The 13605-nt window shown below is 27.9% G+C and overlaps 2 protein-coding genes across 4 annotated transcripts; one reads left to right on the top strand and one right to left on the bottom strand.

The window, feature by feature from the left end:
• The first annotated feature begins 274 nt into the window (after nt 1-274).
• LOC101515064 (uncharacterized) lies at nt 275-4867 on the top strand. Its single transcript, XM_004510590.4, has 3 exons — nt 275-681; nt 1835-1983; nt 4370-4867. Exons 1-3 carry the CDS (start codon nt 496-498, stop codon nt 4506-4508), a joined length of 474 nt encoding a protein of 157 aa, XP_004510647.1. The 5' UTR covers nt 275-495; the 3' UTR covers nt 4509-4867.
• Nucleotides 4868-8441: 3574 nt separating this feature from the next.
• Nucleotides 8442-10602, bottom strand: LOC101515386 (dof zinc finger protein DOF2.5-like). Of its 3 annotated transcripts, none has more exons than XM_004510591.4 (2): nt 10444-10602; nt 8442-9764 (listed from the first exon to the last, which is right to left on the bottom strand). In XM_004510591.4, exon 2 carries the CDS (start codon nt 9752-9754, stop codon nt 8939-8941), a length of 816 nt encoding a protein of 271 aa, XP_004510648.1. In that variant the 5' UTR covers nt 9755-9764; nt 10444-10602; the 3' UTR covers nt 8442-8938. The 3 variants fall into 3 exon arrangements, with proteins under 3 accessions (XP_004510648.1, XP_012574131.1, XP_004510649.1); XM_012718677.3 differs by having other exon boundaries at nt 8442-9797; nt 10444-10594; XM_004510592.4 differs by having other exon boundaries at nt 10365-10590.
• Nucleotides 10603-13605: the final 3003 nt, after the last annotated feature.

Below are 13605 nucleotides of genomic sequence, written 5' to 3'. Positions count from 1 at the left end.
AAGTCATTTTCAATTTAATAAGAATTTATTTAGAGTTTAATAATTATATACTAATTATATAAAACAATTTAACATCATCACCTAATAAAAACTCATTATCTTGTTATGTAACTATTTTACAACGGTTTTTCAAAAAGAAAAAATAACTATCTCATTCTTTTAGATATATATGTAAAATTTGTTTCCAACAAAGATGCATTCATTTTTTTCTCTTTAATTTTAATATTTACTACGAAGCAAATCAATTTTAGGCTTAGCTATCATTTTCAATATTGAATACGCTATCATTGACATATTAACCAGGTAGAAAGAGAAAATAAAAAAAAAAAAAAACTAAAAAGGGTTGCGTTTCTGGGTTTTGGAATTTTCATTCAGAAAATTAACCCTAAATCAAACCCACCATAATCAATATCATCAAGTTACAATCTTTTACATCTACCATCATTCTATTCTGGTTTTCAATCAAAAGGGTATTTTTAGATTCTCGAAATTTTGATGGCAAATCTGTACGTGAAAGCTGTGCCACCTGCGGATCTGAACAGGAACACAGAGTGGTTCACGTACCCTGGTGTTTGGACAACCTATATTCTCATCTTGTTCTTTTCATGGATCCTTGTTCTCTCTGTTTTTGGTTGTTCACCTGGAATCGCTTGGACCATCGTCAATCTCGCTCATTTCCTTGTATCTTCTTCTTTTACCCTTTCCTTTTCCTTTTTATTTTTCATTTTTAAGTATTGTTTTTATTTTTTAATTGAATTGAATTCATGTCTTGTTGATTTGGCTTCTTTTTGTTGTTCTTGTTGCCTGATTTACCCTTTGATGAATGATGATGACCTATTTGGAAACCTTATAGTTCTAGGATTTTTTTAGTGTTTGTATGCTATGTAGTACCGATACCTCTGATCGAAGGCGTGTCGACGCGACACTGACACCTTGATTATATTATTCTATTGATTTATTTTCTCAAATTATTACCGGTATCTGTGATAGTTAGTGTCCGGTGTTCGTATCAGTATCCCTGCTTCATAGTATGTGTGTTTATGTGGTGGGGTAATTAGGTTATTGATTGGTTGAATAGTTTGTAGATGGGGAAATTGTGTTGTGTTGATTGTACTTTTGATGGATGAATTTATGCGCTTCATGTTTTGTGGGGTTTGTGAGATGAGATATTGAATTTGATATTGAAGTTAATTAATTGTGCTCGAGTTGAAAAGGTTCAGATGTTAATTTATTGAGTCGTGATTCAGATTGCATAGTTATTTAGTGCGGGGCTTGCTACTTCTTGTGTGTAAATGATTCAGCATTTTTATTCTTGCTGTTCAGAAATATCAAGTGAGAGAGAGAGTTTTCATAAGATACATATAAATTAGAGACTCTGTCATCATATAAAATCATAATATGCAATTGGAAGTGAACTGTGTTCATGTAATTTTCACAGTTTCGATCTTCCTTGCAATGTTCTAAATTTTGTTACTTACCTCTATTCAGTTTAACTTTAGAAGTACACTAGTTTAATTCAAAGAGCATTATAAGATGTGGGTATTCTTGTGTAGTATATTAGTTTATTTGTTTGACATAGTGATATAACAAAAAATACTTCATAAGTTCATATGATTTTGGCAGTAACTTGGAATAAATTAACTGTTATGTCTTTCAATCATCGTTCAGTTTTTGGGATGGGTGGGTTGTTGTATTTCTATATTTCCTAGTTGAACTTGAACATAATGTCGAGGCAACCTATTTTAGCTCATGAATTTTAACATTTTGTTTTCAGTTATTGTAATGTTAATATGATCTCTTTACATGGCTTGATTGATTATGTTGTGTCTATCAGGTAACATATCACTTTTTCCACTGGAAGAAAGGAACTCCATTTGCTGATGATCAGGGGATCTACAACAGATTGACATGGTGGGAGCAGGTTGACAATGGAAAGCAGCTCACTCGTAACAGGAAGTTTTTGACGGTTGTTCCTTTGGTTCTGTAAGTTCTCTTTTAATTTTACATGCCTGCTTTTTTATATTTAAAGGTATTTTGTTCTTGCTGATATCACAGGGTTTTTATATATTTTTTATGTACAGTTTTGTTATGTAAACACTAATTAGTCTATGCTCGTTAAAATAATAAAATGTTGTCTAAACTGATGTGGATGAATGAATGTATTTGTGTTGTGTGCCTTCTTGATCGTATTATTGTAACTTGTGCATTTTATGCTCATTTTGATCTATAACTTGAAAATAGATGTCACGTGTTTGTGGAAATCATGAATATGTCCAATTTAATTTACTTGTGGCTACCGATAGAGTTAGATTATTTTCTTTCTCTCATTATGTGTGGGCATGATATGTCATATGTGGTCATTCCCTTCTGGTTGTGAGGAGCACTTCTCTCAGCTATCTAGTGTTGTCAAATAGCAGCGCTATATTGTAGTGGAATCGTAACAAACTGTTGTTGTTTTCCAATACACGATTTAGTACAAAGTGTTGTCAAATGGTGTGGCACTATGACACTAGTATAGCATAATTGAATAATGCTAGCAATACACTCTTTAACACACACTTTTGAAGACACTCTCTTTGATTGGTTAAAATCTACCTGGGCCCCACCAAATTCGTGGGGGACTCACATGATTTGGTGGGATCTATGAAAATCTTAACCAATCAAAGAAAGTGTGTTGCTAGCACTCCTCAACATAATTTGAACAAACCTTTATTTTCTGTGATCCACAATTGACAACATTGAGCCTACCTGTGAAAACTCTCATCCAGTTAGCTCTATGTCCTAATATTTATATCATCATATTTAGTTGCTTCAGCTCTTGAATGACATTTGTTTTGAGGAAAGAATGAAAATGTTACTACTTATTCCCAATTAATGTAAGTGTAAACCTTGCAACTATTATGTAAGAAAACCGGATCATATATAAAGAAATCGTGTAGATTGTAGCCTATTACTAAATGTTTTTTATTGGATAGATTGTAAATGATATGGGGTGAGGAAGTAATAATGATAACAAGGTTTCTATGATGATAATTTCGATGTGTATGAGGATTAATGATTAGTTATGCCATAAAATGTTTTGAATGAAGAAATATCGTTATATATAAAAAGAAAGAATTTGACTCCACTCCGCCAAAGTGAAGAGGGCATGAGAAAAAAGCGAAGAATATATAACCATTGGTTTGGAGATCAATAGAATCTTTTGGCAACTTCACAAGTTGTTATATAGGTGCATGAATTTTATCTGAATTTCAATAATTGGTTTTCTAGTCATCATTTATAACTTTGCACTTTGGTCTTTAAAGTTTAAAGTGCTCCCTATTCCCTTCACTTTAGAGGAGCATGAGTCAAAAAGAGAAGATAACAAATAACAAAGCCTCTTAACAAGGGCCCAAAGGTTAAACAAAGAAAATGCACCGACAAACAAGTTAAAGCAAATCCCTTTGAGTTTCTGGCTGAAATTTCCACTGTGCATCACTTTATGTCTCTATAATATATAGTTATCTTTTCCATTGTGCATCAACTATTAAATTATACTTGTAGGAATGTGCATATTGCATAATTTAGTACAAGTAGGGCTGTCAAACCTGGTTTTTTCTGTTTACTAAGCATGTCCAGGAGCTAGTATCATAATATGCATTGCATGTTTTTGGTCTGTGATGTCATCCTAATGGGAGAGTCAAGAGAGGTGAAAATTAGATAATTTACTATTCTACTAATTGCATAAGTTTTGATGTACCATACAAGATGATGCAGAATTTCGGGCACATGTAAACTATAAGATTGTAGTTGGTTGGATGAAATGGAGAAGTGTATGATGTGTTTTTTGTGATCAAAAGTTGTCTATCAAGTTTCAAAGGAAGTTCTACTACAGAACTATTAGACTTGTGCGCTACAATATGATACTGAATTTCGAATTGTAAATGACCAAGCATAACTGTAGGTGAAACTATTATAAATGACTTAAATCAAGATTTGCTAGCTGAGAATTTAGTTCATGACACTACTATAAATGTATCATTTAATTCACGTAGCTATCCCATCTATGTGATTTTATTTATTTATTTATAAATAGATGAATGACCAAACATAATTAAGTAGCATATTCATAATTAACATCAAAATTTAACAACTTATTAACAATAAATAAAAGAAAGCTTTGGCCAACACTTAAACTAATATTGTTTGTATATTTTGAAGAGTCTTATTAAGTGATCTATTTGATGACGAAAGAAGTCTTACTAAATGATTAATGTTTGATGGCTAGAGTTGTCTTATTGAATCAGCTATCTACAATCCAAATTTTTCTGCTATTATTGTTTAAAATTCAAATAGTTATTTACTGTTTTTTTCTTCATCTGATTGACAGGTACTTGATAGCCTCACACACAACTGACTATGAACACCCCATGCTGTTCTTCAACACGGTCGCAGTGTTTGTTCTAGTTGTCGCGAAGTTCCCCCACATGCACAAGGTCAGGATATTCGGTATCAACGCTGATAAGTAATAAGTGTTTTATGTGTGTCCATGAAACAAAACTGTGGTTAAGTAGCTCATGAGCATCTCTTGTTCCTTCTATTGTTCTGGACAAAAAAAAAAGGTTGAACCTTTGTATAGAAAGGCAGAACTTTGGAAGGATACTCAAAATCAATCAATGTTTTGTTGCCAACTGTTTTTTCTTAAGCTTCTTATTCTAAGGTATTGAAACAAATAAATATGTTGAGTTATTATTTCTGTACAGTAGAGAAAATACGTGTACCAGAGATTATGACGGTGCTTTTAAATGTAGTAACTAGTAAGTACCTTTCTTTCTTTAATGCCTTAGAAAACTCTTATACAAGAATGATCCTTTGCATTAGCGTTAAATTTTATTGTTGAAAGTTATGTTTTTTATTTTTCCAATATAGAAATAAAACTATCTAATTCATTAGAAGCATGAGTTAGCTGATATGATCGGTAATTGAAAATTGTCCAAAACTTTTTATATTGGTAATGTCATTTCTCTGAAGTAGAAGTTTATGATCCTCTTTGTTGTAATGTTTGTAATGAGTGCTTCAAAATTCAGCATATAATTGTTTTTCTTCTTTTTGTCAAAATAATATTTGACCAATCGATGTTTGAGAAATTTTTAAATATTGGTCTTCGGTGATCTATCTATCAAATGTAGTTCTCTGTACAATTATTTTGATTGGGTAAACAATTTAATCAAACTCGTGCTAATCCATAATCTTACGTCATATGAGGTCAAGTCTTTTGTATAAAGTTGTATTTTTTTTTTTTGCATAAACTCTGTAAAAGTTATTTATGTCAACTTGTCTTGAATATGCTGAAACAGTTGTCACACACGTGTTCCACGTTATAAGCAAAATTTAAATAAGTTTATATATATATACACTTGTGGTGTTTGTTTGGTTTATTCTTCCGCCTAGGATTTGATTGGATTTTTTAAAAGCCAAACAAACTTCATGAGTACATGAGGTGCTCAAACCTACATATAGAAAATCAGTAAAAAATTCACAAAATCAGAAACTATAATATTAATTAATCAATATACAAGCAAGTATGGATTATCTAACTTTTACCTTAGTCAAGAATCAGTTTCACAAGATGTATGAATGAAAAATGGTTTTAAATTAATTGTATGACATATTTATTAGATGATAGTGTAAAATTATTCTTTGGTGTTAATGTATATCTATTAAACCTTTTCAAGGAAAATGTGGAGTGAAAGAAGTTCCTTCCATAAAAAATATCTTATCAATTAACGTAAAAGATACCTATCCTAACCATACCTAAGAAACCACACAAACAAAACAAAAGGTTCAACAAATGAATTTAATTGTTATGCAAATTCTTGTATAAAAAATTTACATGCATTACAATAGCTTTTTAAGCACGTACATAGAACGGATTTATTTTTTAATTTAAATTAAAAATATTTTATTTTAAGCAAAATTGTTTTGCAAGCTTGATGCTTTTAAAATTGGAATTTTCAACGTGAACTTTATAAAAATAATTAAATGTCGTGATGCTGATAGCTTTGAGAGAAGAGAACCGTAAGTACTACTTAAATGTCCTAACTGCTTGATCTTATAGTCAACTATGAATATGAAAATGGATGTGTGAAATAAAAATAAAAATAAATAAAAAAACCATGGTGTGAAGGAATAATAGAATATAGTATAAAATACATTAAGCGTTTCTTCAAAGTTAAGAATTTGGATGGTGCTTAGTCTGCTGACTGATGTGGAAACTGGATGACAATAATTCCACCGTGTTGAAAACGTAACCATATTTTAAGTTTGAGCAGTTTTTTCACTTTTGTTTTTTATTTTTTATTTTTTATTTTTATAGTATATTTCTTTTTTTATTAAAATTTTTGTTTAGTTTGAAAATAGCATTATCCTTAGAGCCAGATAACACCACAATTGATGACAAAATTCTTCATTAAAAACTTTGACCAAACTTTTTTTTATAGTTTAACTAATGGTCATTTTATATTTTTTTTATAGTTTAAGATTTTGATACTTTCTTTTCACATACAGTTGTATACGTAAATTAATAATTTTATTTTTTGTTGAAATAAAATTTAGATGAATTAAAACACGAGAATTTTTTAGGTTAAGGTAGATAGATCTTAAAGTTCAAAAAGTGCTAATAAATGCGCTTCCAGATCACCCACAAAAAATTATTCACATCGATAGTGATTGTTGAATTCATAACTTTGTGGGAGTCAGACAACTCGAATCAATTTTTATCAGGTTTTTAAATTATCTATTAATTTTCAATAAAAATAAATCTATTAATTTGGAACAGACATAATATGTAACAACCATCAAAGATTTAGAACGAGATTACATTTTTTTTTTGTTAATGAAGATTTAAGTTAAAGTTAAATGCTTTTGACTCACAAATAATTATTTCATGTAGTCATTTTTTTAACATGCCAACTAATGTTTGTATTACCTTGAGTTTACATTTCTTTTTTCGCTAATACCTTGATTCACATCTCGTACCATAATTATTTGTTATCTAATCAATTTGTCTTGAGTCTATCTAATCATTAAAGATTAATATTATTAAGTTAAATATTTTTTTTTAATTCAAATTCAAATACTCAAATTTATATAAATTAATTATGATGATATTTATGATCTCTAAAATAAAACAAAAAAATTACCTCATCAATTTCAAATTCGGTTATCATCCATGAAAAAAACATTTTGATTTTCAAACAATGTAAATAGCCCGTGCAAAAATAAAAAGAGAATATAATTGGGAAATAGGCGTAAGAAGAAAGCCAACATATGACGAGGAAATTATGTATTTTTTCCTCCAATCGAACACTCTGAAAGTGAAAAACATAACACATGCAATTACAAGATAAATAATAATAATAATAATAATAATAATAATAATAATAATAATAAAAATAAAATAATAATAATAATAAGTTTTGAAATATGATATACCTGCTCTCTATTTTACAAAATTAAATTTTTAATAATAATAATAATAATATTATGAGAATTAAAATTTTAAGTTGAGAAAAATATAGCGAATGGAGAAGCATTTTTAATAATAATAATAATAGTTGATAATGAATCGTTCGCATGTGAAGCCATTGACCTGGCTAGTGGAGAAAATCGTCTCCACTTGTTTCAAGGGAATGTTTGAGGGCCCCACAAAAATACCGAACCAAGTATTGCATAGTCCTACCATATAGTCATATATATATATATATATATGTTAATTAATTAACTGAAGGTGGATGAATGACATAGGACACTATAACATTTGAAATTGAAGTCTTCAAATTAAATTTTAACTTCAAGTGGATGACAATTATATAAATGGAGTTAGTGTTTGGTTGAGGCAGGTAATCCAATTTTAAAGATTTGTCCAATTTGGTAATTATGTTGTCTATATAGTACATCTAATTAACAATGTGTTTTATAATTCTATATACTTAATTAATTTAAAAGTGGGTGTGACATTCCTGATTCAGCCAAAACACTGAGATCTTAAAAACACTCTCTTGTCCTTCCTTTTCAATATTCTTTTACTATTTATTCTTTTGAATAATGCTATCAAGTGGTTTCATAGTTGGAAGAATCTCATATGTGATAATTTTGACAACAAAGCTGACAACCCCACTATTTTTTTTTATATAAGGGAGACATAGATAGAAAGAGTAGCTGGAAAAAGTGCACAAAGCAATTCAACCAAATTTTTAATTATGGTTGTGCACTTGCAAATTTGAACTTATCTAATTTAGGGTATGATTGGAACCACTAAAATTACGTTGCATCAGAATTTATATATTCAAATTTTTTAAAATTTTAAATTTATAGATATTGTCTAACTGTTTTTCTCATTGCATATTAAATCTTAATTCTTCGTAAAAATTCATTTGAATTAAAAATTTAAATTAAACACATAAATCAAACAATCTACTTGAATAAGAAGAATTCATGAATACAGGTTGCATGCCATGGACTAAAACAATGTCCAATATATTCACTCTTCTTCTATATCCCTCTATATATATAAAAAAAAAAAAAACAATCCTCACATTGCTCAAATACCAAAGGCTGTGTATACAAAGCAAAGTAATGAAAATTATCACCACTAAAAAAAATTAAATTATCAATTGAAATATTAGAGACGACAAAAAATAAATTCATCTCTAATTTTGACGTCTACTAAACAAAATTAGAGACAAATTTTAATTTTTTTTGTCTTTAATTTTTCATGGTTAATTCAATTTTTTCTAGAAGTAAATGTGCATCGACCCTATTGTTAGTTCTGAAAAACTTAAGACAAGTGATATCCATGTAAAAAAAAAAAAAAGAAAAATAAATAAATATAGAGAAATAAAGAAGATAATGCATGTTGATCTCACTTTCCATGTTCTTCCATTTCTTTGATCTCTTCTTACCATGATCCTTCACCAATCATTCCACTCCAATATCCAGCTGAATTTCCTTGTTCTTTATTGTGTTCCACTTCAACATCACTTGTAGAAAGTTGTTTATTATTAACATCTCCAAAAGGGAACAAAAGTCTTCCATTGCCACCACCTTCTTGAACATGGTCATATGATCTATTTCCAATCCCATCAATTGAAAATCCAAGACTAGGTTTAACTTCTTGCATGGGGAATCCATTAGGATAAAGAGCATTTGAATTTGGCATCAAAGAATTATTATTATTATTATTATTATTATTATTATTATTATTATTAGCATAAGGGTTTAATCCTCTAGATGCCATGCTAGACCTAAGTAGGTCAAGAGCTGAAAGTGAGTTTGGAGCTGAAGAAGATGATTCATTATTGTTATGCATCTCATGGTGAACAAATGAGGACATGCCATGATGATGATGATGATGATGATAATTTTCCATAGATGGAAAAGAAAGATTAAGATCTTGACCTCCTTGCATTTTAGGGTTTTGAGAAGAGACTTGTAGGGTTGGTGGATTTAGGTCAGGAATTTTTGATGGATTAGGAGTTATTTTCTTGTTCTTTCTTGAACCACCTCCAACAGGAACATTTCTTAGAGATCCTCCTTCAGTCCAATACCTTCTACATGTCTTGCAAAAGTATCTTGGTTGTGTTAGACTATAGTTGTTGTAATAACAAAACTTTGTGTTGGTTGAATTGCACCTTGGACAATTTATTTGCTCTTGTGGTCTTGCTTTCTTCTCTAATACTTGTCTTGTACATGAATTAGGAGCTATCCCTTCCATCAGTGGAAACCTATAATTATAGTGTTCTTCATGTCACATAAATCTATAAAATATATATAAAAGATTTCATTTCAAGAGCATGTTAATTAAAATCAATTTGAGACATATATAATTAACAAAATCAAAACAAGGATAGAAAGGGTTTTTTTCCTACTCAAACAATTGAGTTATATATATGGTGAAAAGGGTTTGAATAAATTGTAAAGGATCATGACTTGAAAAACAATAACATATGGTATCATCTTTTATTTTTTATACGTTTTTTTTATAAATTATCATATAAGCTAAAAGGTAAGAAAAGGAAAAGGAAAAGTTTAGATTTTGATAATAAAAAAAATAAAAAAAAACTTCCTTTGGTTGAAAAAGAGAGAGGGTAATAATATCAACATATGAATATGTGTGGACCTTAAAAATTTAGATATCTATAATGAACATGTAGTCACCTAGGTATAGCTAGAAAATGAAAATCAAAGATACAAACAAGTAACAACAAATAAATCTAGCTAGTGGAAGTTGAGATATGTGTCAGCTTTAGAACAACTCTAAAACCCAGAATAAATAGCTAAGAATTGTGCATCAAAGAAAAGACACATGAAAAATCCATATTCACCTTTCTTTAGCTAGCCATGAATTTCAAACAAAAGAAAAGAGAAAAAGCATAGGATGACTTTGAGAGAGAGAGGATTCACCTTGTTTGTCTCCAAGATTGCACCTGCTCCTTCTTAGTGTTAGAAAGAATGTTTTTGTTTCGTTTGTGGAATGGCTTTATGTGTTAGCTTTACTTTATGAATGTTGCAAAGGAAAAGATAAAGTGAAGAAGAGAGATGAAAGAGCAAGTGTCTATTTTTACTACACAAGCATTAATATTTATATTTATATTTTAAGGACCCGAATTTCCTACCCATAAATTTTTTCTCATTCACCTATTTAAGATATTTTAATTAATTCAATCGAGATCAAATTATTTAAAATTAAATTCATACTTTTATATTATAAAATTAAAATTTATATATTTTCTAATCGTTTAATCTCAATCAAATGATCAATGATCAATGAGATATTTATCAAATAAGTTGAAAATATATATTTATATTTTTCCTTCATTAATGATATTTTAACCTATGGTACACTCACTTTATTTTAATGATGACTATGATGTTATTTAACTTTTTCCATTATTAAATATAATTCTATACTAGTTTCTTTTGGTTTCCTTTATGGTCATGCTTTTTTTAATTTTTTTTTGTGGTGGAATAATAAGTATGTACTGTGGTGGGTTTCTACTTTTTGAATGATATAGACTCTTATATTAGTGGTTCAATTGTCAAACCTTCTTTTTCTCTAATCAAGCACCTTTCTTTATTTTTGGCCAGAATCAAGGACCATTCTTGTTTAATCAGTGATTTTTATAGCCTCACTTATATGAAATATTTGATTTTAATTTGATTGCCTCAATTCATGCTTTGCTTCCTTCAATTGTGGATATGATTAGTAAGCATCGATAGTGTAAATATTTCTGTGTCATATCTCAATACATGTATAAGTTTTTGTTATGAAGTGTATTTAAAAAATAAGTTTTTTTGCTATATACCATTTTTTTTAATGTAAATAGAGCCGGTTCGTTAGTTAGAAAAAGAAGAGTGATTTATCTCTTTATAATCACTATATAGAATATTGTCAAATAAAATAAAAAATTCAATAGAGAAACATAATTTCATATAGGCATGCATACTTTTTTTTTGTTAGTATATAGTTTTTGCTAGGTAGTATACATTTTTATACGTATGTATTTAATTAAATTATATTTTAATGAAGTTGTCTTCATGATCTTAATGAATTTTATTATTTTTAAAAAATTTTAATAAAATATTGTATTTGTTCTGTATTTATTATTATAAAATTTATTTCACCTTTGAACATTTTTTGTGAGGTCCAAATTAAACATATTTTGTTTTTTTTATATCAAATGGTAAAATAAATTTGAACACAATTGCAAAGTTTTGAGTTCGAATCTGAGATGTGATATTCAATATAAGAATATTGAAATTTGTCATTTGAACTAATTAATTTTATAGATAAACACATTTATTTTGATATCACTTTTATGTTTATTTTTTAGAAATATATTATTACTTATATTATTATTTTGTAGACATATATATATAATATATAGAGATATGATTATTTTAATTCATATAAATTAAATTCTTAAGAAAATATAATAATTTATTAAAAAAAAAAATAATAACATTATATATAATATATAGAGATATGATTGCAGGGCGTGTAAACAACTTTTACATTAATGTGAGTGCTTGGTTATTAAATTTTTTAATTATTAGATATTTTCTGCATAAACACCACCATATTACACCAGTGTTTTGCTTTCAAAGTAATCAAGCACAATCAAGCATCTTCTATACAGTGATTGCTTTTTAAATTTTATATATCGTTAGTGCTAATGTTGTAGATCCAACCGTTGAATTAATAATGAATTTAAATTTTAAACACTGTTATTGTAAATATCTTTTATGTTCTCAATTAATCATAATATAAAATTATTAAAAATATTTTACTTAACCACAATTATATTTATAAAATTACATACATATGAAAAATTGTGATTTATCGATAATGTAAATTTCTTTACACCATCAGATATCAAAATTAATCTCCTTACTAATACTTATAAAATATATACAGAATCTAGATCTAATCTGTAATTTGTCATCTATCAAATATCATCAATCCAGTTTATTATACTTTTAAAAATAGAATACTGTAAGCTCATATATCTATATATGCTCACTTTAATTTAATTTATTTTTAATTGAAAAAACGATATCAATGTCATTCAAATTAATAGAAATTGCATTGATCAAGAACTATACAATTCAAGATCGCTAAAATAAAAAATGATGAATTTCTCAACAAACTCACAACATTTAAATGACAAAACTTACAAATAACATAAAACAGTTAAATATTTACAAATGTGACAAAACTTATAAATATATGACAAAATTAAAATGTCTAGAATATTTATGTTTCTAGAGTTGTAACGTTGATGACGTTAAAATCATTAATTAAATTTGCATATACATTTAATTGAAGTTGATATATTAATCTGAACTAATCAAAAATCGCAACAAGACAGAAAATAGAAAAAAAATATCACACCAAAATGATGAATAAAAACAATATTCTACTAAGATGACGAAATTACCAAAACCGTGAAATAAAAATCAAATATGTATTGAAATCACTTATTTAGATAACAAAGAAAGAGAAACGTGATTTAAAAAAGTAATTTTAGATCAAAAATTAATATTAAATCACCCATATGGATTGAAGAAAAGAAAAATGAACAAAAGGAGAGGAGGAGGGAGAGAACTGCTAGAGTTGAGTGCTAGTAGAACTTTATTTTATTTTTAATTTTTTTACTAAAACTTGGTATGTATGATAATGTGATGATATTTAACAATTGGACCTCTCCCTCTATAATTCAAATTTGGATATCAGCAAATACCACTTTTTTTTTTCGATTTTAGTATATGTAGTTTTTTATATTTACAAATATACTACTTTTTATTTTTAATTTTTTTTGTTTTATTTAGTTTAAGCAAAACTTTTCCATGTTGAAATTAGTATAATATTAATATTGGTCTTTATGTAAGAGAATTTTTTTGAAATCACTATTATTAGTATTGTTAATACTATATTGGAGTAGAGATCAAACTTTGAATTTTTTTTATAACTTTGTTCATTAACTCTTTCACTTTAAATTTTTTTATAACTTTGTTCATTAACTCTTCCCCTTTAATCACTAAATCAAGTCTATATTTTCTTAT

This window comes from Cicer arietinum, chromosome 7, assembly GCF_000331145.2.
Source record: "Cicer arietinum cultivar CDC Frontier isolate Library 1 chromosome 7, Cicar.CDCFrontier_v2.0, whole genome shotgun sequence".
NCBI lineage: Eukaryota > Viridiplantae > Streptophyta > Magnoliopsida > Fabales > Fabaceae > Cicer > Cicer arietinum.
The sequence above is the reverse complement of the archived record's forward strand: the minus strand, read 5'-3'. Positions and strand labels throughout refer to the sequence as shown.

What these genes read in the sequence shown, in the direction of transcription:
- LOC101515064 (XM_004510590.4), top strand. Translation starts at nt 496, where the DNA reads ATGGCAAATCTGTACGTGAAAGCTGTGCCACCTGCGGATCTGAACAGG. An exon ending in TCAATCTCGCTCATTTCCTT is followed by an intron (nt 682 to 1,834) that starts GTATCTTCTTCT and finishes TGTGTCTATCAG; the next exon opens with GTAACATATCACTTTTTCCA. An exon ending in ACGGTTGTTCCTTTGGTTCT is followed by an intron (nt 1,984 to 4,369) that starts GTAAGTTCTCTT and finishes TCTGATTGACAG; the next exon opens with GTACTTGATAGCCTCACACA.
- LOC101515386 (XM_004510591.4), bottom strand. Translation starts at nt 9,754, where the DNA reads ATGGAAGGGATAGCTCCTAATTCATGTACAAGACAAGTATTAGAGAAG.